This window comes from Dryobates pubescens, chromosome 31 (genome assembly GCF_014839835.1).
Source record: "Dryobates pubescens isolate bDryPub1 chromosome 31, bDryPub1.pri, whole genome shotgun sequence".
In the NCBI taxonomy this organism is placed as follows: domain Eukaryota; kingdom Metazoa; phylum Chordata; class Aves; order Piciformes; family Picidae; genus Dryobates; species Dryobates pubescens.
The window spans coordinates 9,057,158-9,082,742 of NC_071642.1; the positions used below are offsets into that span (position 1 = coordinate 9,057,158).

A 25,585-nucleotide genomic window follows, 5' to 3' on the forward strand; every position below is an offset into this window, starting at 1 on the left:
GACTTTCTTGTCCACAGAAACCTCCAGGTCGCTTTCCCCAAGGCTACTCTCCACCCAGCTGGATCCCAGTCTGAGCTGCACTCCTGGGTTCTGTATTCCCAGCTGCAAGACCCTACACCAGTCCCTTCCAACCTGCGTAAGGTTCTTGCTGGCCCAGTCCTTCAGCCTGTTCAGATCCTGCTGGAGGGTGTCTCTCCCTTCTGGAGCGTCAACAGTTCTACTCATTTCTGTTGTCCTGTCCACGCATATGGACTCACAGAATGGGCTGGGTTGGAAGGGACCTTCAACATCATCCAGTGCCAACCCCCTGCCATGGGCAGGGACACCTCCCACCAGCACAGCTTGCTCAAGGCCTCAGCCAGCCTGGCCTTCAGCACCCCCAGGCAGGAGGCAGCCACAGCCTCCCTGGGCAGCCTGTGCCAGGCTCTCCCCACCCTCATCATCAACAATTTCTTCCACATCTCCAGTCTCAGTCTCCCCTCTCCCAGCTCAAAGCCATTGTCCCTCAGCCTGGCACTCCCAGCCCTTATCCAAAGTCCCTCCCCAGCTCTCCTGGAGCCCCTTCAGGTACTGCAAGGCTGCTCTGAGCTCTCCCTGGAGCCTTCTCTTCTCCAGCCTGAACAGCCCCAACTCTCCCAGCCTGGCCCCACAGGGGAGGTTCTGCAGCCTCTGATCATCCTCATGGCCTCCTCTGGAGCCTCTCCAGCAGCTCCAGGTCCTTCTTGTGCTGGGGGCCCAGAGCTGGAGGCAGTGCTGCAGGTTGGGTCTGGGCAGAGCAGAGCAGAGGGGCAGAATCCCCTCCCTGTGCTGCTGCTCTCCCTGCTCTGGCTGCAGCCCGGGGCATGGTTTGGTACTTGTGGCTCAGCCTGAAACAACGGCAGGTTGCTCAGAGATGTGTCCCACTGCAGAGTTCCCTCAGTCTCACACTGTCAGTGCCAGACCCCGGGCTGGGGCTTTGCCTAACCCCTCGGTGTCAGGTCACAACTCCCGAGCCCGGCGGAGCCGACTGCCTGCACGGCGTCTCCCTGAGCCGCTCGTCCCGAAGCAGGCCTCAGGAAGAAGCAGATTAAAGCAGTTGCATCCCACTTGGTCAAACTTTCCGGACAGCTCAGCATTTTCTAAACCAAAACGTGGCTCCGGGGAGGGCTCTTGCGAGCAGCGCAACAGCGAGGGCGCAGTGTCCTCTCCTGGCCGCGCCGAGCGGTGGAGAACTGCTCCGCAGCTCCCTGCTCTCGGCTGCAGCCCTGGCCGGCAGGCACCGCTCCGTCTGCCGCCGTTCAGGGTATCAACCACACACACTTCATAGAATCAGAGATTGGGTTGGGTTGGAAAAGCCTCTGAGAGCATCCAGCCCAACCAGCAACCCAGCACCACCATGGCCGCCAAACCATGGCCATGGCCACAGGATTCTTGAACACCTCCAGGGATGGGGACCCCACCACCTCCCTGGGCAGTGTTCCAGTCCCTGACCACTCTTGCAGCAAAGGAATTTTTCCTCATCTCCAACCTAACCCTCCCCTGGCACAATTCCAGGCCATTGCCTCTCCTTCTATCACCTGAGACTGGGGAGCAGAGCCCAACCCCCACCTGGCTCTAACCTCTTTTCAGAGAGCTGTAGAGAGCAATAAGGTCTCCCCCTCAGCCTCCTCTTGTGCAGACTAAACACCCCTAAGTCCCTCTGCTGCTTCTCACCAGCAGGGACCCTCACCCTAACCCTTTCCCAGCTTTGTGGTCCTTCTCTGGCCCTGCTCCAGCCCTCAGTGTCCTTCTTGGATTGAAGGGACCAAAACTAACCCCAGGATTTGAGGTGTGGCCTCACCAGTGCCGAGCAGAGCAAGGACTGGGCCCTGTTCTCAGTGCTGTTGCCATCCCTTGCTCCTCAGTGGTTTGTGCAGCAGCCCTGCTCCTGCAGCTTTTCAGCACCAGATGCCTAACCTGCTTCCCTCCCTCCAAGCACTGCCCCAGCCAAGAGCTTCTGGGATAGAATCATTCAGGTTGGAAGAGACCTTTAGGATCATCAAGTCCAACATTGACCCAGCAGTGGCAGGATGAAGGACCTGAGTGTGTCTTGGAAGCCTCCATAGCTGGGCAGGCCCAGCTCTGGTCCCATCCCCTAGAGCTGGGTTTTACAGCCAGATCACGGAACAGCTAAATGAGATAAAGCTACACAGAGGCAGATATTAATTAAGAAGGGGGGAAAAATGAAAGCTCCTCATTTCCTCCTCAGAACTATCTGTATGCTAATTGCAGTAAACATTCATTAAGCCCATTAAGTGAGAGTTAGGGCTAATAATGCTTTTCGGGCTGCTGGCAGCAGTGCTGTAGCAGTTCATAGCCTGCAGCTCTGGGGAAGGCAGCTTTAGCTTCTACCACAAATCATCTACAGCTTCCCCAGGGACACCAGGACCTTCCCCCACTGAAAGCCTCTCCATGGAGTTGGAGAATGCCCCAAGGTCTGGGGATAAATGGTACCAATTAGTCTTAAAATCATAGAATGCATGGGGTTGGAAAGGATCCTCCAAGGGCATCTTGTCCAACCCCCTGCACTCAGCAGGGACATCTCCAACTGGAGCAGGCTGCCCAGGGACACAGCAAGGCTGAGCTTGAATGGCTCCAGGGATGGAGCCTCAGCCCCAGCCCTGGGCAGCCTGTGCCAGTGACTCACCAGCCTCACTGTGCAGAACTTCCTCCTGATGTCCAACCTAACTCTGCCCTGCTTCAGCTTCAAACCACTGCCCCTGGTCCTATCCCCACAGCCTCTTCTGAACAGGCTTTCCCCAGCCTGCCTGTAGGTCCTCTTCAGGTATTGAAATGCAGCTCTAAGGTCTCCCTGGAGCCTTCTCTTCTCCAGCCTGAACAAGCTTCAGCCTGTCCCCATAGCAAAGGTTCTCCAGCTTCTGATCATCTTGGTGGCCTCCTCTGGACCCTCTCCATCAGGTCCAGATCTCTCATGTGTTGGCAGCCCCATATCCGGACCCAGCCCCGCAGGGGAGGTCTCCCCAGAGCAGAGGGGCAGGATCCCCTCTCCCCATCTCTGGCCACACTGCTTTGGATGCAGCCCAGGCTGCCCTTGGCCTTCTGTGCTGCCAGTGCCCATTGCTGGCTCCTGTCCAGCTTCTCCCTCATCAACACCCCCAGGTCCTTCTGTGCAGGTTTTGATGGGAGGAGGTTGTTAGAGCCCAGACTGCTGTGTTTGTACAAACTGGGTGCAGTCACAGTGGTTAGCCCAGAGCCTGCCAGGGAAGAGCTCCTCAAGGGGAAAGGAGAGCACCTGGGCCTTGAACTCTCCCTGGTCCTTAATGCAAAGAGTCTGTAGCATGGCAGGAGTGTCACTGACTGCCCTGCAGCCACCCCAGGAGATGGCTTCCCAGCCAGCCATGGGAATGGCTTATCAAGGTCACACAGCCCTAAATCATGTGAAGACTGCTGGGCATCTCCTGCCACAACCTCAAGCTTTGAGGGAGGCATTAAATCAAAGCTGCTTTCCCCAGCTGGGAGGTGAGACCACACAGCTAGGAACAAGGGCAAGGGACAACCTGTGTGACTGCAAAGGGCTCTTCTGAAGGTCAAAGTGTCACCCTGCAAGGGCCAACCAGGTGGCTCCAGAGGAGGCCACAAAGATGCTCAGAGGGCTGGAGAACTTTCCCTATGGGGACAGGCTGGGAGAGTTGGGGCTCTTCAGGCTGGAGCAGAGAAGGCTCCAGGGAGACCTTAGAGCAGCCTTCCATTACCTGCTGGAGGCTGCAGGAGAGCCAACTGCCAGTGTGGTCAGAAGCTTCTGTACTTTGTGTTTTATTTCTCTGATGAGTGCCTGAACTACTTGGCTGTGGAGCCAGCAGCCACAACCAGCCAAGGGGACAGGAACTTGGCTCTGTGTTGGGTCAGGATCTGACTCCTGAACATTTTGCATCTTCACCTGTTGCCCCCAGCTTGGGACCTCTCCCAGGGGAGAAGAAAAGGGTGAACTGTGCAGATCATGAGTGGCAGGGTTGATGCAACAGTTAAAGAAGATGAATAACTCCTAAATAATCCCTGTTGCACACACCAGTGACTGCAGTGTCACAGCCAGCCAGTCCCTGGCTGGAAGAGGCTGGAGAGCAAAGAGGAGGAGGATGTTGGTGAAAATACACAGGCTGGAAAAAACAACAACATTCAGGGACTTTTCCCAAGGGCTTAGAGTGCCAGGACAAAGGGCAATGGACTGAAGCTTGAGGAAGGCAGATTGAGACTAGAGATGAGGAAGAAATTGTTGAGAGTGAGGGTGGGGAGAGCCTGGCACAGGCTGCCCAGGGAGGCTGTGGCTGCCTCCTGCCTGGGGGTGTTGAAGGCCAGGCTGGATGAGGCCTTGAGCAACCTGGCCTGGAGGGAGGTGTCCCTGCCCATGGCAGGGGGTTGGCACTGGATGATCTTTGGGGTCTCTTCCAACCCATTCCATCAATCTGTGGACATAAAATGGAGAAACACAGCTGTGTGGCTGTGGGCCAGAGCAGGAGGGAGCTGACGTGGCAGGAAGGGATGAGAGTGGAAACTTGAACAGATGTAGGGCAGAGTTTCTCCTTAGTGCCTTGTGGGTGACATGTGCCAGTCCACTTGGAATCCTGGTGGGGGGAAAGTGCCAGGTGAGGCCTGGAATGGAAAGAGAGAGTGCTGGGGGCTGGCCCCCTGGCTTGCTGTGGGCCCCCACATCCACAGGGAGTGAGCAGAGCCTGGCCTGGGTGGGGTGGGGTTGGGGGAGCCTGAGCTGCAGCAGAAGCTGTGCTGAGGCAGCCACACAGCCATGCTCCTTGGAGCACAGCCTGGGGCAGCCCAGCTGCTAAATTTAGGTCTCCTGCAGCAGCAGAGCATGTGCAGAGGCACTGGGCTGAGGCATGAGTGTGGGATGAGCTGGGAAAAGAACCTCAGAAGGTTGCTTTACTCATGCTAATAAACTGCACTTTGACATCAGGCTAAAGCCCAGGGAATCAACCCAGGGAAGCCAAGATCTGTGTTGCTACAGGGTTGAGTTCCCTCTGTCACCACCATGGTCTTGTCCAGCACTGACCCAGGCACAGTCACAGCAGGGGAAGACTGAGGAGAAACTGAAATCCCTTTAGAATCACAGAATTGTCAGGGCTGGAAGGGACCTCAAGGATCACTCAATTCCAACCCAGAGAGGTTGAAAGGGCTTTAAACTAGTGTAATGGGTTGGGGCAGATCCCCTCCCCACCACAGGCAGAAATAACGACTCAGGCAAACGGATTGCAAAAGTGATGAAAGTTTAAATAGAAAGCAGTGAATGTTACAGAAAACCCAAAGCGCAGTGACAAAGAAAGATCCCATCCCCACCTGGGGGTGCATGCAAAACCCCCAGGGCTCCTTCTTCCCCCTCCCTCTGCTGGGCTAGTCTCAGCTGGCCAGGCCTGAGACTGCCCATCCCCCTGTGGCCTTGGGCCCAGTCAGGCCCATGGCCGGGAGATCTCTCCCCCAGTTACCAAGTCTCGGAGAGGGAAGGAAAGAGGAAGTGCCAGACTCCGCACTGGATCTTATAGTGGTGCAAAGAATTATGGTAGGAAATACACAATTTCCTGTGTCCATCCCTCTGGGCTGGACTTCTGGACACAGGAAGTGAACGCACCAGGGGGGCACCCAGCTCAAACTACAACAACTAGGCTCAAAGGGGGAGGGGGTTAAAACCAGGCACAGCAGAGATGAGCCTAAGGACAGCCTTCAGTTTGCCATTTCACTTGAGGTGGGAGGTGGTGACAATAATCATAGCTTCAGAGAGTTGTCAGGGTTGGAAGGGACCTCAAGGCTCACCCAGTTCCAACCCCCTGCCATGGCCAGGGACACCTCACACCACAGCAGGTTGCTCACAGCCACTTCCAGCCTGGCTGCAAACACCTCCAGGCTTCCACCACCTCCCTGGGCAACCTGTGCCAGGCTCTCACCACCCTCCTGGGGAGCAACTTCTTCCTAACATCCAATCTGAATCTCCCCACTTCTAGTTTTGCTCCATCCCCCGCCCCAGTCCTGTCACTCCGTGGCACCCTCAGGTCCCTCCCCAGCTCTCCTGGAGCCCCTTCAGGTGCTGGAAGGCTGCTGTGAGGTCTCCCTGGAGCCAGGTGTCCCTGGACGATGGCTCCAGGCTGTGGCTGCCTTCGGGCTCCAGCCTCCGTCCCGCTCACCGCCTGCCCTCCGGGGCTGTGTGCTGCGGGCAGGCCTCTGCTGAGCTCGCAGGGGCTGCCCCAGGCGGTGCCAGGCCACCCGAGGGGCACCGCAGCGTGCGGCTGGGCTGGGACCTCCCCCGGGTGGCAGCCGGCGGCGCCGGGACGGGCGGCGGGGGCAGAGCTCTGCGCCACCGCCACACCCGCACCGGGCGGGGCCTGGGCGGCCAGGGCGAGCCCGGAGCAGCTCTGCCAGCCCTGCCCAGGAGCCTGCCGGGGACAGCAGGTGAGTGCCAGGTCCCCTTGGCACGGGGTAGGGGTCCTGTGGCTGGAGGGGCTCGGGAAGGTGCCCGGCCCCGGCCCCGCCTGCGGAGCGCGGCGCCGAATGGTGCCGGACAGCCGTTGGGTGGGCGATGCCCATCGCAGGCACCGTGCCAAGGCACCGGGGAGCCCTGGAGGGCACCGGGCCGGGGGGAGGAAGGGCAGGGAGGAGGTCGGTGGGAAGGAGGAAGATGGCTGACGCCTCCCGGGCACCGGGAGCGTGGCGCTGGCTTCCGATTGCTGCCGTGCCCAGCCTGGCACCGCCTGCCCGCGGGGTGCTGCGGCGGGGACGGGGCGGCAGGGGCTGGCGGAGCGGCTGTGGGTGGGTGCTGAGGCGAGGAGCAGGAGGCTCTGCTGGCTCCGGATTGTGGCCGTGCCCCTTTTGAGGGCAGTGGCCGCGCAAAGGGCACCCTGCGGGCGGTGCTGGCATACTCTGGGTGCCCAGGGCTCGCCAGCAGAAGGGAGACCCTGCCCTGAGCTGCGGGCGGGGCTGGCATCAGGCAGGCAGCCGGAGCTGCTGGGGCACTCGGGCTGCCCACGGCCCGGCCAGCTGTGCGGGCAGCAGCTGGATCCAGCGCACCTGAGGGTGGCAGAGCCGTGGAAAAGGTGAGCTGGAGCAGGGTGTAGGTTTGGGGCACAGGGAAGCTGCACCCAGGAACCCGTCAGACGAGTCCAGGCTTCGCCTTGCAGGGGTCACTAAACGCTGCTTTTCCAGGGGTAGGGCCGGCAGGGTGGTCGTGAGCCCAGCTGTGGGGATGGAAGCCTCTGTGTGTGTGTCCTGGGGGGCTCCTGGGAGCCTTGCTGGGAACCTCGCTGGGAACCTCGCTGGGAGGCTTGCTGGGATCCTCACTGGGATCCTCACTGGGATCCTCACTGGGATCCTTGCTGGGAGCCTCACTGGGAGCCCCACTGGGATCCTTGCTGGGATCCTCACTGGGATCTTCACTGGGATCTTTGCTGGGTTCCTCACTGGGATCCTCACTGGGATCCTCGCTGGGAGCCTCACTGGGAGCCTCATTGGGACCCTCGCTGGGATCCTCACTGGGAGCCTCACTGGGAGCCTCACTGGGAGCTAGGGTGCTCTGTACCTCCAGAGCAAGCCTGGCTTGGACCTGGCCACACACGTGGTAGCTTCAGCTGCTTTCTGAAGTTTATCCTGGATTCAGCTTCTAGGGAACATTCCTGTAGCCTTTAACTGCCTGACCAGCTGATAAATCCTGCTGGGAAAGGGTGATCCACTGGGAAGTGTGAATGGGCTCTGGGAGGGAAGCCTCACACCCCTGTGCTCTGTCATCTGGCCACAGGGCTTGGAGCCTCTGCTCAGCCAGGTCTGCAGGATGCCCTCACCCAGGCCTTTGTTCTGGGGTGAAGCAAATAACAGCAGGACAGGGCTTAGCCAGGACACCTTAGCACTGGTGGCTGCCCCTCTGCTCTCAGTTTAATGCTTCCAGACACAGAGCTGGGTGCTGCTGCTCCCTTCCAGACACAGAGCTGGGTGCTGCTGCTCCCTTCCAGACACAGAGTTGGGTGCTGCTGCTCCCTTCCAGACACAGAGCTGGGTGCTGCTGCTCTCCAGGAGCTTGCTGGCCCCCTTGGAGCTGCAGACAAGGAGCTGTGCTGAGCTGCAGAGCACTGCCAGCTCTGACTGAGCAATTCCTTTCTCTCTCTGCTAGCTAAGGAGGGGATAGGAGAGTCTGATTCATCTGATCCCCCAGCCTGAGCAGTCCATAGGGACACCTTCACCTGGGAAAGGCATCAAGAGGGTTCCCAGGGCAGGGAGCACAGCTGGAGAGCCTGCTGGGTGCTTCCAGCTGCCACTTCTGTGGCTCACAGGCAGTGCTGGGCACAGAGCAGCGTTTGCAGGCTGGGCAGGGGAGTTAGCACTGCTGCCTGCTGCAGTGCTCTGCTCTTTATAGTCCCAGTGACATTTAAGCTGCATGAAGAGAGCAGAAGCCTCCAGTCCCTGCCCAGTGTGCTCTTTGTAATTGGATCTTGCAGGTTTGCCCTGAATCCAGGCCCTCTTGTCCTTTCCTCATGGTTTGGTTTCTTTCTGCCAGCTCATTTCCACTCAGATTTTTTTCCTGCCTCCTGCCCTCTTTTCCTTGTTTGTTGCCTTTCCTTTGCCCTCTCCCTGACCTGCTAAACCAGCCTGGCACTGCTGCTGCTGTGTGCAAACCAGCTGAGTGGCAGGGCTGCATCAGCAACACCTCGGTGAGAGCTGAAGCCATTCTTCATTGTCTGGCTGAAGCAAAGCAAGCTGTGAGAGAACAGAGAGGAGCAGAGGGCTTGGCCCTGTGGCCAAGAGAGCCACTGCTGGCCTCAGGCATCCAGAAGAGTGTGGCCAGCAGGGCAAGGGAGATTCTCCTGCCCTTCCCCTGGGCCCTGGTGAGGCCACAGCTGGAGTGTTGTGTCCAGTCTGTGCTCCCCAGTTCAAGAGGGACAGAGACCTGGTGGAGAGAGTCCAGCAGAGGGCTAGAAGGATGCTGAAGGGGCTGGAACGTGTCTGATGAGGAAAAGCTGAGAGACCTGGGGCTGTCTAGGCTGGAGAAGACTGAGAGGAGATCTTACCAATGTTTGTGATGATGTGAAGGGTGGGTGACAAGAAGGGGCCAGTCTCGTGGTGCCCAGGGACAGGACGAGGGGCAGTGGGCACAAGCTGGAACCCAGGAGGTTCCACCTCAGCATGAGGAGAAATTTCTTAGGTGTGAGGGTGCTGGAGGCCTGGGGCAGGCTGCCCAGAGAGGTTGTGGAGTCTCCTGCTCTGGGGACTTTCCTGACCCTTTCCTGGATGATCCTGCCCTGGGTGATCCCTGCTGTGGCAGGGGGTTGGACTGGATGAGCTCCAGAGCTCCCTTCCAACCACCACCATTCTATGATTCTATGACTTTCCCAAGGGCTGCTAATAATTAGGCTGCTGCCCTCTATAATCAAATGATAAAAAGGAGCTCAGCATTAATTATTTTCCTTGCACAACATGTCCCAAGGTCCAGGTGAGCTGGAGAGTGCCTCTGTGTACCACAGCTGTGGCCAACATCCTGCTGGGACTTGAGCAGCACCCTGCAGCCTCGTCACAGTCATGTGAGCCAGGGGCAGGCACTGCAGCTCTTGCACAACTGCCTGGGCCCATGGGGAGCTGCTGCTCAGCAGGATTCAGGAGAGAGATGGAGAGTGGCTTTGAGACACCCTCAGCAAGTCTGTGAGTGAGAACAAGTGGTGTGGCCTGGCTGAGGGAAGGGATCCAGCCAGAGGGACCTGGGCAGGCTGCAGAGCTGGGCCCAAGGCAACCTCAGCAAGTCCAACAAGGCCAAGGGCAAGGTTCCTGCAGCTGGGGCAGGGCAATCCCCAGCACAGACCCAGGCTAAGGGAAGAGTGGCTGAGAGCAGCCTGCAGGAGAAGGCCTTGGGGGTGTCAGGTCGTGACAAACTCCCCAGGAGCCAGCAGTGGTCCCTGGCAGCCCAGAGCCAGCTGAGTGCTGAGCTGCAGCCAGAGCAGGGAGAGCAGCAGCACAGGGAGGGGATTCTGCCCCTCTGCTCTGCTCTGCTCAGCCCCCACCTGCAGCACTGCCTCCAGCTCTGGGCCCCCAGCACAGGAAGGACCTGGAGCTGCTGGAGAGGCTCCAGAGGAGGCCACCAAGGTGATCAGAGGCTGCAGAACCTCCCCTGTGGGGCCAGGCTGGGAGAGTTGGGGCTGTTCAGCCTGGGGAGGAGAAGGCTCCAGGGAGAGCTCAGAGCAGCCTTGCAGTACCTGAAGGGCTCCAGGGGAGCTGGGGAGGGACTTTGGGCAAGGGCTGGGAGTGCCAGGCTGAGGGACAAAGGTTTGAAACTGGAGCAGGGGACATTTAGGTTGGACATCAGGAGGAAGTGCTGCACAATGGAGGTGGTGAAATCTGGAACATGGAAGTTCAGCCTGGATGTGTCCCTGGGCAGCCTGCTCTGGCTGGAGGTGTCCCTGCTGACTGCAGGAGGGTTGGCCAAGATAACTTCTGAGGGTCCCTTCCAACCCAGTGCAGTCTGTGACTCTGTGAGCCTGTGAGTTCCTGGTGCTGGGCACCTGCTGGTTTGCAGCACATCCCTCCTGGCACTGTGCTGTTGCAAGCAGCCTTTGTTTGCTCGGTACAAGGCAGGGCTGGGAGGGCAGGGATGTGCCATGGGTGCTCAGCAGGGCAGCTTTGGGTCCTTGGGCAATGGGGTGGTTGCTCAGGCAGCCCCAGGAGCTGGCAGGGGCAGTCTGTGAATGATTTGCTAGAAGCCTGACCCTGCCTCTGGTTTTTATGACAGTTCTCTACCTGCCTGGGCACGCAGAGACCGAGAGCTCGAGCCAGCACCATGGTGAGTGTGTGTTTGCTGTGCCAGCCTGTGCCAGGCTTTGATCTGATCAAAGAGGGGAGTAGAGCTGAGATAAGGATACAGCAGGAGGAACACTGTCACTGTCTGTCCCTTTATGGGGGTGCAGTTATCACCTCTCTACTTCCTCATGCAGGAGAACAATTCACACATTGAGGCTTTCCCAGCTGGGGAATCCCTGGCAGAGAGTAGGGCAAAGAGCATTCATTTTCCTCTGGCTGTTGTTCTATCCAGGTGCAGCCTGCAGGAAGTCATTACTCTGGGATTTAATGATCTGAAAGGTCTCTCCCAACTCCACCATTCTGTGCCCATTGCAGGAAGCCCAACCTACAGCATTGTTTGCTGATCAAACAACCCTGGATAGGTACCAGTCCAGGCTGGGGGTGATGAGATTGGGAGCAGCCCTGCAGAGAAGGACTTGGGGTTGCTGGTGGGGGAGAAGCTGGACATGAGCCAGCATTGCCAGAGATGGAGAGAGGGGATCCTGCCCCCTGCTCTGCTGAGACCTCACCTGCAGGGCTCTGTCCAGCTGTGGGCTGTGTTCAGCACAAGAGAGACCTGGAGCTGATGGAGAGGCTCCAGAGGAGGCCACCAAGATGATCAGAGGCTGCAAAACCTCCCCTGTGGGGCCAGGCTGGGAGAGTTTTGGCTGTTCAGGCTGGAGAAGAGAAGGCTCCAGGGAGAGCTCAGAGCTGCATTTCACTATCTGCAGGGGACCTACAGGCAGGCTGGGCAGGGACTGCTCAGAAGGGGCTGTGGGGATGGGCCCAGGGGCAAGGGTTTGGAACTGGAGCAGGGCAGAGTTAGGTTGGACATCAGGAGGAAGTTCTGCACAGTGAGGGTGGTGAGACACTGGAGCAGGCTGCCCAGGGAGGTGGTTGAGGCCCTGACCCAGCTGGAGATGTCCCTGCTGAGTGCTGGGGGGTTGGACAGGATGCCCTCTGAGGGTCCCTGCCAACCCAGTGGGAACTGGTTCCTGGGAACAGGGAGAGCTTCGTGCAAGGCAGGGTTGGTCCCACAGAAGTGGCACTGGCCAGGAGCTTGAGAGAGCTCTCTGTGAATCACTACTGAACTGGAAACCAGATCCTCCATGGCAGCCCTCTGGAGTTGTGTCCCTGAGGCTTATTTCCCTAGGAGGAAGTGTTCCTCTCTGGGGTAGGATGGTGTCAGTTTCCCCATGGTTGGTGGGTGGGCTGCACTTGCTGCCACTGAGTTTGCTGCTTCTGCCTTGTTGGTTCTTCACTGTCCTTATGCACCACCCTGAGTCCACCTTTGGTGACTCCTCTCTTGTGGCTTTAGGCAACAGTCAAGGGGGTCCCAAGCTTCAATGCTGAGCACGAAGCACAGGCACTGAGGAAGGCCATGAAGGGATTGGGTAAGTTGATCTCCCTCCCTTTTTAACCCTGGGCACTGGGAATGTTTGCCCTGCTGGTTGGTTGGTTTGTTAGAGGGGAAGCCAAACCATCTGAACCACCCCACAGCCCTGGGGGGGCACTGATCAGGCTGTCAGTGCCATGGGCAGTGGCATTGAGGCACCCTCAGCAGGTCTGCTGCTGGCACCAAGCTGTGTGGTGCTCTGGGCTCACTTGAGGGCAGGGATCCATCTAGAAGGGTCTTGACAGGCTTGAGAAGTGAGCCAGAGCCAAGTGCATGAGGCTCAACAAGGCACAGTGCAAGCTCCTGCAGCTGGGTTGGGCCAACCCCAGGCACAGCTCCAGGCTGGGGGCAGAGTCGGTTGAGAGCAGCCCTGAAGAAAGAGCCTTGGGGGTGCTGGGTGCTGAGCAGCTCCCCAGGAGCCAGCAGTGCCCTCCTGCAGCCCAAAGGCAGCTGGGTGCTGGGCTGCAGCCAGAGCAGGGTGGGCAGCAGGGCAGGAGAGGGGATTCTGCCCCTGGGCTCTGCTCTGCTCAGACCTCACCTCCAGTCCTGCCTCCAGCTCTGGGGTCCCCAGCACAAGAAGGACCTGGAGCTGCTGGAGAGAGGCCAGGGGAGGCCACAAAGATGCTCCAAGGGCTGGAGCAGCTCTGCTGTGAGCACAGGCTGAGGGAGCTGGGGATGTGCAGCCTGGAGAGGAGAAGACTTGGGGGGGGAGGGGCTTAGGTCTAGGGACCTTAGAGGTCTAAAGTCTGGGGACCTCAGAGCTGCCTTCCAGTACCTGAAGGGATCCTGCAGGAAGGCTGCAGAGGAACTTTTCCCTTCCAAGCTGAGCCATTGCAGGGTTCTATGAACCCAACTGGAAATCCAAATCTTGGCCATAGAGACTTCCTCTTGTCTCTACTGCAGTGTGGTGGTGCCTGCCACTGGCTGGTTTGAGGCACTTTGTAGACTGCTCTAGTCCCCAGTGCTGGTGAGATCCAGGTTGTCTGAGAAGCAGAAGGTGCTGAGGAGCAGGTTGAGTAAGGAGCAGGTGCTGAGGAGCAGGGTGTGTAAGGGGCAGGTGCTGAGGAGCAGGGTGTGTAAGGGGCAGGTGCTGAGGAGCAGGGTGTGTGAGGGGCAGAGGCTGGACAAAAGCAGAGCCTGTGCCTGGCTCTGGGGCAAGCAGCCTGACTGGTTCCCACTGGTTTCTTCCAGGCACTGATGAAGATACCATCATTGACATCCTGACAAACCTGAACAGTGCCCAACGTCAGCAAGTTCTGATCACCTATAAAAGCACCATTGGCAGGGTAGGTGCTCCTCAGAGAGGAGGTCCTGAGGGATGAGGTCCTGAGAGATGAGGTCCTGAGAGATGAGGTTCTCAGAGAGGAGGTCCTCAGAGATGAGGTCCTCAGAGATGAGGTTCATCAGAGAGGAGGTCCTGAGGGATGAGGTCCTGAGAGAGGAGGTCCTGAGAGATGAGGTTCTCAGAGAGGAGGTCCTCAGAGATGAGGTCCTCAGAGATGAGGTTCATCAGAGAGGAGGTCCTGAGGGATGAGGTCCTGAGAGAGGAGGTCCTGAGAGATGAGGTCCTGAGTGAGGAGATCCTCAGAGATGAGGTCCTCAGAGAGGAGGTCCTGAGAGATGAGGTTCATCAGAGATGAGGTCCTGAGAGAGGAGGTCCTGAGAGATTAAGTCCTCAGAGACAGGGTCCTCAGAGATGAAGTCCTCAGAGAGGAGGTCCTCAGAGATGAGGTCCTCAGAGGTGAGCAGCCATGGCTTTGTCTGGGAGATGCTGTCCCTGGCTGGGTTCTGTCACCTGGGTGAAAGGTGAACTGCCTGCTCTCCACAGCAGTGAGGTTAGCACAGGCTTGCCCTGGCCAAGTTTCTTTTGGCCTTGCTCAGCTCACTTCTTCATCCAAGGAGGGCTGGAGTGTGAAGAACAGTGGAGAAGGAGGTTTGTTCTCAAAGGCTGAGCCCTCACCTAACTCCTTTCTCTTCCTAGGACCTGATTGATGACCTGAAGTCGGAGCTGTCAGGGAATTTTGAAAGGGTGATCATTGGTTTGATGACTCCAACCACCATGTATGATGTGCATGAGCTGAGGAGGGCCATGAAGGTTTGGATAGCTTCCTTTTCTGGTGCTTAAGCTCTGATCACTTCAGTGTGGTAAAGGCCTAATGATGCATTTGTCATTAATTTGTTGTTATTAACATAGAGAAAGGATCACAAAGCTGTCAGGGCTGGAAGGGAGCTCAAGGCTCAGCCAGTTCCACCCCCCTGCCCTGGCCAGGGACACCTCACACCACAGCAGGTTGCTCACAGCCACCTCCAGCCTGGCTGCAAACACCTCCAGGCAGGAGGCTTCCACCACCTCCCTGGGCAGCCTGTGCCAGGCTCTCACCACCCTCCATGGGGAAGAACCTCTTCCTAACATCCAATCTGAATCTCCACACTTCTAGTTTTGCTCCATCCCCCCCCAGCCCTATCACTCCCTGGCACTCTCAAAAGTCCCTCCCCAGCTAAGGGGAGGGAGGAACCCTAGCTGCAGATCACAGCAGTTATCATCATCATCTTGGAGATGAGGAAGAACATCTGAAAGGATCCTGCAGGAAGGCTGCAGAGGAATATTTCCTGAGGGGGTCTAGAGCCAGGCCAAGGGGGAATGGTGTGAAGCTGAGGGAGAGCAGGGTTAGACTGGAGCTGAGGAAGTTCTTCAGTAGGAGGGTGGTGAGACTCTGGAACAGGCTATCCAGGGAGGCTGTGGCTGCCTCCTCTCTGGAGGTGTTCAAGGCCTGGATGAGGCCTTGAGCAGCTGAATCCAGTTGACAGATGTCCCTGCCCATGGCAAGGGGTTGGAGCAGATGTCTCAGGTTGGAGTTCCCTTCCAACCTGAGACATTTGATGTTTCTATGAAGAAATTCTTTGCAGTGAGGGTGGGGAGGCACTGGCACAGGCTGCCCAGGGAGGCTGTGGCTGCCTCCTGCCTGGAGGTGTTCAAGGCAAGCCTGGGCTGGTGGGAAGTGTCCCTGCCCAAGGCAGAGGGTTGGAGCTGGATGAGCTTTAAGGTCCCTTACAACCCAGTCCCTTCCATGACTCTTGGCTCATGCCTTTGCCCTTCCCTAGGGTGCAGGGACAGATGAGGGTTGCCTGATCGAGATCCTGGCCTCTCGCACCAACGAGGAGATTCGGCGCATCAACGAGAACTACAAACTGCGTGAGTGCAGCGTGTGCAGTGGGTGCAGTGGGTGCAGTGAGTGCAGTGTGTGCAGTGAGTGCAGTGTGTGCTGTGAGTGCAGTGTGTGCTGTGTGTTGTGTGTGTGTGCAGTGAGTGCAGTGTGTGCTATGTGTGCAGCCCTGCAGTGTGTTCAGTGTGTGCTGTGTGTGCAGTGAGTGCAGTGTGTGGTGTGTGGGGGGTATTTGCAGCCCTGCAGCGTGTGGTGTGTGGGGTGTGTGTGTATGCAGTGAGTGCAGTGTGTGCTGTGTGTGCAGCCCTGCAGTGTGTGCAGCACTGCTGTGAGTGCAGTGAGTGCAATGTGTGCTGTGTGTGCAGTGAGTGCTGTGTGCAGTGAGTGCACTGTGTACAGTGAGTGGTGTGCTGTGCACGCAGTGTCTCCAGTGAGTGCAGCCCTGCAGTGGGTGCAGTGTGTGCAGTGAGTGCAGCCCTGCAGTGAGTGCAGTGTGTGTTGAGTGCAGTGTGTGCTGTGAGTGCAGCCCTGCAGTGAGCACAGTGTGTGCAGTGAGTGCAGCCCTGCAGTGAGTGCAGCCAGCAGTGGGCTGGCAGCCTGGGGCTGTGACACAGCAGGCAGTGCAGCTGCTGGCAGTGGTGCAGCGAGAAGCAGCTGTCACAGCAGGACTGCTGGTGGCAGGCTCTGGCAGCTGGGTGTCTGGCCAGCTGTGGATCTCCTGCCAGTTCTGGATTGGCTGTGCTGCTGCAGCACTAGATGTGATGCCTGGGCTGGCTTGGATCAGCAGTGCTGGGAGCAGGGCAGGGACTGTGCCCCTGGGCTGGGCACTGGGGAGGCCACACCTCGAGTCCTGGGGTCAGTTTTGGGGCCCTCGCTCCAAGAAGGACATTGAGGGAGTGGAGCAGGGCCAGAGAAGGACAACAAAGCTGGGAAGGGTCTGGAGAACAGGGCTGGGGAGGAGCAGCTGAGGCAGCTGAGGGTGTTTAGTGTGGAGGAGGCTGAGGTGAGACCTTCTGGCTCTCTACAGCTCCTGAGAGAAGGCTGGAGCCAGGTAGGGGTTGGGCTCTGCCCCCAAAGAACAGGAACAGGACAAGATTGGAAATGGCCTTGAATTACCCCAGAGGAGGTTCAGATTGGCCATGAGGAACAATTTCTTCCTGGAAAGTGTTGTCCAGGCCTGGCCCAGGCTGCCCAGGGCAGTGGTGCAGTCCCCAGCCCTGGAAGGGTTCCAGAGCCCTGGAGCTGTGGTGCTGAGGGCCATGGGGTGGTGGTGCTGGGGCAGTGCTGGGATCAGGGTTGGGCTGAATGAGCTTAAAGGTCCTTCCCAACCTAAACGATTCTGTGATGCTTAGAGCCCTGAGCTGAGCTCAGTGCTTGCCTAGCTGCAGGCTGGCAAATCCTGTGGGTGGTGTGCAGCTGGTGGAGCTGTGGCTGACCGCTGCCCTCTGTGCTTTCACAGAGTATGGCTCCACCCTGGAGGAGGACATTGCCTCTGACACATCCGGCAAGTTCCAGCGAGTCCTGGTGTCCCTCTCCACTGTAAGTCCAACCTAAGGGCAGTGGGGGCAAGATCTGGAGATCTGCACAGCCTGGAGAGCTGGGCAGAGGGGAGCCTCATGAGGTTCAGTAAGGACAAGTGCAGGGTCCTGATTCTGGGGAGGAACAGCAGCAGGCACCAGGACAGGTTAGGAGCTGCCCTGCTGGGAAGCAGCTCCATGGAGAAAACTCTTGGGGTGCTGGTGGGCAGCAGGTTCTGCATGGGACAGCAAAGTGCCCTTGGGGCCAAGAGAGCCAAGGGGATCCTGGGGGGCAGCAAGGAGAGTGTGGCCAGCAGGGCTGGGGAGGTTCTGCTGCCCCTCTGCTCTGCCCTGCTGAGACCACAGCTGCAATCCTGGGTCCAGTTCTGGGCTCCCCAGGTCAAGAGAGACTGAGAGCTGCTGGGGAGAGGCCAATGGAGGCAATGAGGATGATGAAGGGACTGGAACAGCTCTGCTGTGGAGAAAGGCTGAGAGCTCTGGGGCTGTTCAGTGTGGAGAGGAGAAGGCTGAGAGGGATCTGATCAATGTCTGTCAATATCTGAGGGGTGGGGGTCAGGATGAAGGTGCCAGGCTCTGGTTGGTGGTGCAAGGGACAGGACAAGGATCAGCAGGTACCAGCTGGAACCCAGGAGGTTCCACCTGAGCATGAGGAGAAAGTTGCTTGGTGTGAGGGTGCTGGAGGCCTGGGGCAGGCTGCCCAGAGAGGTTGTGGAGTCTCATTCTCTGGAGACTTTCAGGACCCACCTGGATGTGCTCCTGTGTGCCCTGCCCTGGTGATCCCGCTCTGGCAGGGGGGTTGGACTGGATGATCTTCAGAGGTCCCTTCCCACCCTGCCTTTCTATGATTGTGTGCTTCTCTCTGGCTGCCTTTCATGCCCAGCTTCTGCAGGGTGAGGAGCCTGACCCTGTCCATGTCTCTTGAGAACATGGCCCAGCCCAAAGGGCTTGCTGCTCGCTGCACAGGCAGCACAGGTGGCACCTGAGCTGTGCTTGCCAGCTGCTCTTCCACTGGCAGCACCTCCAGGAAGTTGTCTTGAATGGGGCAGCTGCAGGAGATGCCTCCAGGAGCTGCCCTGATGCCATGAGGTTTTCACCCTTGTGTCTCTGCAGGGAAACAGAGATGAAGGAAGGTATGTGGATGGCAGCCTGGCTCAGCAAGATGCTCAGGTGTGTGGTCCTTTGCCTCCTCAAGAATTGTCTGTTCTGGGAGAGGGGGTTGGAGGCTGGGGGGGGGGGTGGGAATTTGGCGGGGGGGGTGTCCCTGCAACTCTGTGCTGAGAGGTCTGGAGGGGAGATGATGTTTGGGAGGGGAGGAGATGTTTGGAGAGGAAGTGATGTTTGGGAGGGGAGGAGATGTTTGGAGAGGAAGTGATGTTTGGGAGGGGAGGTGATGTTTGGAGAGGAAGTGATGTTTGGGAGGGGAGGTGATGTTTGGGAGGGGAGGTGATGTTCGGGAGGGGAGGTGATGTTCGGGAGGGGAGGTGATGTTTCAGTCAAGAGCTGCCATGCCTGGTTGGTATTTGCTATAGAGAGGCCAGCAGTGCCCAAGCACCGAGGAGATCAAACCTCCTGCTGTGTATCATGGAGTGCCAGACTGCTGTGGGTTGGGAGCGACCTTCAGAGGTCACCTGCACTTGCTCTTCTCACTCAGCCTTACTTTGTCTCTTCATAATGTCTTCAAGTGCCTGTATGAAGCTGGAGAGAATAAATGGGGAACAGATGAGGTGCAGTTCATCTCCATCCTCTGCACACGGAACATTGAGCACCTGCTCATGGGTAGGACTCTGCTCTGTCCTGCATTTTGCCTTTGTTTGAGGACTGCTTCTGTAGGAGCTTTCTGCTTGCTCATGAACTGCCTGGGAACCCTTGCTGAGGCAGCAGGAATAGAATCATGGAATGACAGAATGGCTCAGGTTGGTAGGGAGCTCAGAGATCATCTGCTCCATCCCCCAGGCCTCATCCAGCCTGGCCTTGAACACCTCCAGGCAGGAGGCAGCCACAGCCTCCCTGGGCAGCCTGTGCCAGGCTCTCCCCACCTTCACACTGAAGAACTTCTTCCTCAGCTCCAGTCTAACCCTGCTCTGCCTCAGATTCAAACCATTCCCCCTTGTCTCCAGACACCCTCAGGTCAAGCCCTCTGCAGCCTTCCTGCAGGACCCCTTCACAGAATCACAGAGTTGTCAGGGTTGGAAGGGACCTCAAGGCTCCTCCAGTTCCAACCCCCCTGCCATGGGCAGGGACACTTTCCACTAGACCAAGTTACCCAGAACCACATCCAGCCTGGCCTTGAAAACATCAGGCCCTGGAAGGCAGCTCTAGGGAACCCCTGGAGCCTTCTCTTCTCCAGGCTGAACAGCCCCAACATCCTCAAGCCTCAATCCCTTGCCCCTCATCCTGTCACTGCCTCACTGGCTCTTTATTGCTGCTTCTCCTCCTAGTTTTTGATGTGTACAGGAGCATTGCTAACAAGGACATCACAGACAGCATCAAATCAGAGATGTCAGGACACCTGGAGGATGCTCTCTTAGCTGTGGGTGAGTTCCCTGCCTTCAGACTTGGTCTGCAAAGCCCTGACAGAGTTGGAGGTGTTGCCTCACCCTGGCTGGCTGCTTGCACACCTCAGACACTGCCTGCAAGCCTGAGTGTTTTACTCCTTGCACATCCACTCAGATGAGACAGCTCTCTGCTTTCTGATCTCCTTAGCTTTCCCCAGCCATGCTTTGGTAGCTGACCTTTGCTGCCAGGAAGCATTTAAAGCCCCAAAGAAATCAACCCTGGGCACTGGGCTTGGAGACATCAGCTTAAGCAGGTCACTGGCTGCAGGTGTCACAGAATCACTCAGGTTGGAAAGGACCTTTAAGATCATCAAGTCCAACCATAACCCAGCTGCTATTGACCACTAAACCATACCCTGGAGCACCACAGCTACAGCTTCTTGAACACCTCCAGGGATGCTGACTCCACCACCTCCCTGGGCAGCCTGTTCTCCCCAGCTCCACCATGGCCTCCCACCAGCCCAGGCTGCTCAAGGCCTCATCCTAGCTGGCCTTGAACACTTCCAGGCTTGGACCCTCCACCACCTCCCTGGGCAGCCTGTTCCAGCCCCTCACCACTCTCTCAGTAAAGGAATTTTCCCTCACGTCTGACCTAAACCTCCCCTGGCACAACTTAAACTCATTGTCTGCACTCTCCTCATGGTTTGCTGGCCCTGAGCTGCACCTTCACAAACACCTCCATGAGGAAGCCCTGTGGAGGTTTGGAAGACCTTCAGTGTTTCTTGACCTTAATCCTGTTCCTCTTGTCCCCCCTGCAGTGAAGTGTGTGAGAAACAAACCTGCTTACTTTGCTGAACGGTTGTATAAATCCATGAAGGTAAAGAGCTGCTGCTGGAGGATTGCCATTCCCAGCCCCCCCTCGCCTCACAGACTGCTGTGGGTTGAAGGGACCTCCAAAGCTCATCCAGTCCAACCCCCTGCAGCCAGCAGGGACATCCCCAACCACAGCAGGTTGCTCACAGCCCCAAGCAACCTCCTCTGGGATGGTGCCAGGGATGGGGCAGCTCACACCCCCTGGGCAGCCTGGGCCAGGGTCTCACCACCCCGTCAAACATTTCTCCCTTCTCTCCACTCTAAATCTCTCTCCTTGACTCCAAACCATTCCCCCTTGGCCTGTCCCAACAGGCTCTGCTCAAAAGTCTGTCCCCAGATTTATTCATGTTCCCTTTAAGTCCTGAAAGCACCAGAAGGTCTCCCTGGAGCCTTCTCTTCTCCAGGCTGAACCTCAACTCTCTCAGCCTGGCCTCACAGCAGAGGGCTTCCATTGCTGTGGCCTCCTCTGGCCCTGCTCCAGCAGGTCCCTGGCTGTGCTGAGGGCTCCAGAGCCGCCCCAGCACTGCAGGGGGGGTCTGAGCAGAACACAGCAGAGGGGCAGAATCCCCTCCCTGCCCCTGCTGCCCACACTTGGGGCTGGACAATTCCTCCATCAGCTGGGGAACCCCAAATGTCTGAGCTGTCCTGAGGACTCTTTTCCCTCAGGAGGCTCACAGCAGTGCTCCTACCTGGCAGCAAGCTGCTCGTGGATCACTCCCTGATACAGAAATGCTCTGACTGGGAGCAGATCTCCCAGAAGACCCAAGGGCTAGAGCTTTTGAGGCTCAGGAAGGCTCTGGAGCTGCAGCTGGTTGGTTTCTCTGCTCAGGGCCTGGGGACAGATGACAGCACACTGATCCGAGTGATGGTGTCCCGCTCCGAGCTGGACATGCTGGATATCAGGAGGGAGTTCCTGGCCATGTATGGGAAGTCTCTGCACTCCTTCATCAAGGTGAGAGGTGGCAAACAAAGAGCTGCACCTCCTAAGCAGCCTGGAGGAGACCAGGACACTCTTGAACTCCCAGCCAGGATACAGAGCCTACAAGAAACTGCACCTGCTGGGACCAACCCAGCCCCGAGTGGAGCTGTGGAACTCATTGGCTTCTTTCTGTCTTCCCAGGGAGACTGCTCAGGAGACTACAGGAAAGTTCTGCTCAGGCTGTGTGGTGGAGAGGACTAAAGGCTGCCTGGCTGCACTGCCTGGGGGATGGAAAGCAGCTGATCAGAAACAGTTCCTTCTGTTTAATTTCTCCCAAATGCCTTCTTAGTTGCTAAAAGCATTGGCTGGGGTGGTTCATGCTCTGGCTACACAGTGGCCTTCCTGGCTGACCCTTTTAAGACACTTCTAGGCTTGCAGCATCCATTTGTCTGCTACTTGGAGTAGCCTAAGCCCTCCTTGAACAGAATGCTGGAACCAGAGAGAGAAAAGAATCACAGAATCAATGGGCTGGGGTGGAAAGAATCTTAAAGCTCATCCAGTTCCAAGCCCCTGCCATGGGCAGGGACACCTCCCACCAGCCCAGGGAGCCTGGCCTTGAACACCTCCAGGGAGGGGACAGTCACAACTTCTCTGAGTAGCCTGGCCCTGTGCCTCACCACCCTCATAGTGAAGAACTTCTTCCTGATGTCCAACCTAACTCTGTCCTGGCTGACTGTAACCAGGTAACTCCTGGGGTTCTGGGACTGTCACCTGCTGTCTGCTGCCCTTCTGCTTGCTTTGTTCCAGATGCTGCTGTTCTGACTTGAATTCAGCTGGCTTCCTGCACTGCTTAGATAGAACCAAGGCTCCTGTGAGGGGGCCACAGTGCTCCTGCCCAGTGCTGTACTCCATAACCTCCAGCTGGAGACCAAAAAGCTCTTTTTTTCCAGAGGCAGGAGGAAGGCCATTGCTTGGTCTCCACACTCAAGAAGAGCTCCTCCATGATGCAGGAAGCTCTCAGCACACAAGGGCAGTGCTTGCAAGGTGACCCTCTTGAGAAGGTTCCAGAGGTACCTGCACAGGTTATGTATGGCCTTAAGTTGAGGAGACAAAACAAAGTGACCCTCTTGTTTCCTGACAAGCACCCCCTGGGCCAGGGCATCCACCAGCAAAACCTAGCAGCTGAAGCAGAGTCTGAGAGGCTGCAGAGGGGGAAATGAACCCCAGCAGAGGGTGGTGAGTGCAGGCTCATGGAGCTCAGCCTGCTGGCTTCAGTGTTGGCAAGATCATGAGACCTGAGCTGGTGTGAGGTCCCATGGCCCATGGCTAATCTTTGAGGTCCCTTCCAACCTTGTCAGTTTTGTGATCTAAAGCAGAAGCAGCTTTGGCTCTTGACTTAGAGAATCATTCTAGAATGGCTCAGGTTGGAAGGGAGCTCGGAGATCATCTGCTCCAGGACACCTCTCAACCAGACTCGGCTGCTCAAGGCCTCATCCAGCCTGGCCTTGAATACCCCCAGGCAGGAGGCAGCCACAGCCTCCCTGGGCAGCCTGTGCCAGGCTCTCACCACCCTCACACTGAACAACTTCCTCCTAAGATCCAGTCCAAACCTAACCTCTCCCAGCTCAATAGCAATTTGCCCTCTGGTAGTGTGGAGCATTTAGAGCCCTGCTGCAGTCTGTGTTGCCTGTAGATAGGGAAGCTCATGGATCATGGAAGGATAGGGGTTGGAAGGGACCTCTGGAGCTCCTCCAATCCAAGCTCCCCATCATTGGAGACATCAGATAAAAAACCTTTTTGCTCTGGCTTCAGCTCAGCCCTGTGTTCTTGCTCTGCCTCCCTCACTTGTGGGCAGCATAAATCACCAGAGTTCTGTTCCAGACCTCTCCACTGGATAAAGTGAAGTCGTCGGAATGATGCTTTCAAGCACTGACTTGTCCCCAAATGCATCTCCTCAGCACCACCTGATGCCTTGGGCTGGGGTAGCTCTCCAGACCTCACCAGTGCTGGGCAGAGCCCTGGCTGCCACCACTGGAGGCTCCACATGCGGTGCCTGTGCCTGACTTGCCCATCCACACCAAGCTCTGCCAGAGCTGCTTCCCCCTGGCCCTACACAGCTGCCCCTCCAGCTGAGCTCTGTTTTCCCTGCCAAACTGTGGTTCTGGTGGGCTTAGTAAGTTCTTCTCCTTCAGCTGTTGGTAACCCATCCTGTTCTGAAGGTGTCAGAGGTTAGAATTTGAAGGCACAGACCAGCGTGGCCCCCACCCAGGTCTGTCTCTCATTTTCTTCCCAAGGAGGCTGCTGCTGCTGCTGCTAGCTCAAAGAGACTTCTGTGGCCTTAAATAAAATCAATTCCTTGCTTGCTTTCCGTGCTGCAATTGGAGACACATTCCTCAGCTTGGGAGGGAGAGGAGGCAGAGCTTTCTCCACCTCTCCTGAAGCCTTCTGCTCAGTGAAACATTGCCTTACCCTGTACAGGAGATGCACTCAGGCTTGGCTTTGGCTTTAAGTGCCCCCTGTAACGTTGCAGACTTAACTGAATAAAGAGTTAATTTCTGTAGCTTCTGCCATGGGGGTGTGTTCTGGGAGAGGTGCAATCCCCTGCTCCTCCTTTTCCCAACAACTTCTGTGCCCCACAGCTGCTTTTTCTCCCCAGCGTGGCCCTCTGCCCTCCAGCTGAGTGGGGAGAGGCCACAGGGAGAGGCTTTGGAGCTCTTCCCCCTCAGGCTGTGGTGTGCAGAGCTCTGTCCAGGTGGGTGGGAGACTGCTGCACAGCAGGGAGATGCCTCCTGTTGGAATCTGGGGTCAGTCTGGGGCTCCTCACTCCCAGGAGGACATTGAGGAGCTGGAGCAGGGCTAGAGAAGGGCAAGGAAGCTGCAGAAGGGTCTGGAGAACAGGGTTGGGCAGGAGCAGCTGAGCGACCTGGGGGTGTTCAGTGTGGAGAAGAGGAGGCTGAGGGAGAGCTCATTGCCTGAGAGGAGGTTGCAGGGAAGTGGGAGCGAGTTGGTCTCTGCTCCGTAGGAACAACTGATGGGAGGAGAGGAAATGCCCTCAAGGTGCCCCAGGGGAGGTTCAGGTTGGCCATGAGGAACAATTTCCTCCCGGAAAAGTTTGTCCAGGCCTGGCCCAGGCTGCCCGGGGCAGTGGTGGAGTCCCCACGCCAGGAGGTGTTCCAGAGCCCTGGAGCTGTGGTGCTGAGGGCTATGTTTCGGTGGCGCCCTGGGGGCGCAGGGCTCAGAGCTGGACTGGATGAGCTCCAAAGCCGCTTCCACCCAAACGCACTCCACGACCACCAGGGCACCCCGGGCAGCCGGCACAGCGCAGCCGGCACAGCGCAGCCGCTCCGCCCCGCCCCGCGCCCGGTGCCGCGCAGCCGCCCTGCCCCGCCCCGCGCCCGGTGCCGCGCAGCCGCTCCGCCCCGCCCCGCGCCCGGTGCCGCGCAGCCGCTCCGCCCCGCCCCGCGCCCGGTGCCGCGCAGCCGCTCCGCCCCGCCCCGCGCCCGGTGCCGCGCAGCCGCCCTGCCCCGCCCCGCGCCCGGTGCCGCGCAGCCGCTCTGCCCCGCCCCGCGCCCGGTGCCGCGCAGCCGCCCTGCCCCGCCCCGCGCCCGGTGCCGCGCAGCCGCCCTGCCCCGCCCCGCGCCCGGTGCCGCGCAGCCGCTCTGCCCCGCCCCGCGCCCGGTGCCGCGCAGCCGCCCTGCCCCGCCCCGCCCCCGGTGCCGCGCAGCCGCCCTGCCCCGCCCCGCGCCCGGTGCCGCGCAGCCGCCCTGCCCCGCCCCGCGCCCGGTGCCGCGCAGCCGCTCTGCCCCGCCCCGCGCCCGGTGCCGCGCAGCCGCCCTGCCCCGCCCCGCGCCCGGTGCCGCGCAGCCGCCCTGCCCCGCCCCGCCCCCGGTGCCGCGCAGCCGCCCTGCCCCGCGCCCGGTGCCGCGCAGCCGCCCTGCCCCGCCCCGCGCCCGGTGCCGCGCAGCCGCCCTGCCCCGCCCCGCGCCCGGTGCCGCGCAGCCGCCCTGCCCCGCCCCGCGCCCGGTGCCGCGCAGCCGCTCTGCCCCGCCCCGCGCCCGGTGCCGCGCAGCCGCCCTGCCCCGCCCCGCCCCCGGTGCCGCGCAGCCGTCCTGCCCCGCCCCGCGCCCGGTGCCGCGCAGCCGCTCCGCCCCGCCCCGCGCCCGGTGCCGCGCAGCCGCTCCGCCCCGCCCCGCCCCCGGTGCCGCGCAGCCGCTCCGCCCCGCCCCGCCCCCGGTGCCGCGCAGCCGCCCTGCCCCGCCCCACGCCCGGTGCCGCGCAGCCGCCCTGCCCCGCGCCCGGTGCCGCGCAGCCGCCCTGCCCCGCCCCGCGCCCGGTGCCGCGCAGCCGCCCTGCCCCGCCCCGCGCCCGGTGCCGCGCAGCCGCCCTGCCCCGCGCCCGGTGCCGCTGCCGCG

At 59.0% G+C, this 25,585-nt stretch overlaps 1 protein-coding gene across 1 annotated transcript; it reads left to right on the plus strand.

Moving 5' to 3' along the window:
* The first annotated feature begins 6,325 nt into the window (after positions 1-6,325).
* ANXA4 (annexin A4) lies at positions 6,326-21,733 on the plus strand. The gene is made up of 13 exons (XM_054175282.1): positions 6,326-6,429; positions 10,742-10,792; positions 12,107-12,182; positions 13,376-13,470; positions 14,166-14,279; positions 15,287-15,377; positions 16,808-16,887; positions 17,997-18,053; positions 18,569-18,662; positions 19,325-19,420; positions 20,200-20,258; positions 21,084-21,206; positions 21,375-21,733. The coding sequence occupies exons 2-13, from the start codon at positions 10,790-10,792 to the stop codon at positions 21,432-21,434; spliced, it is 948 nt and encodes a 315-aa protein (XP_054031257.1). The 5' UTR covers positions 6,326-6,429; positions 10,742-10,789; the 3' UTR covers positions 21,435-21,733.
* Positions 21,734-25,585: the final 3,852 nt, after the last annotated feature.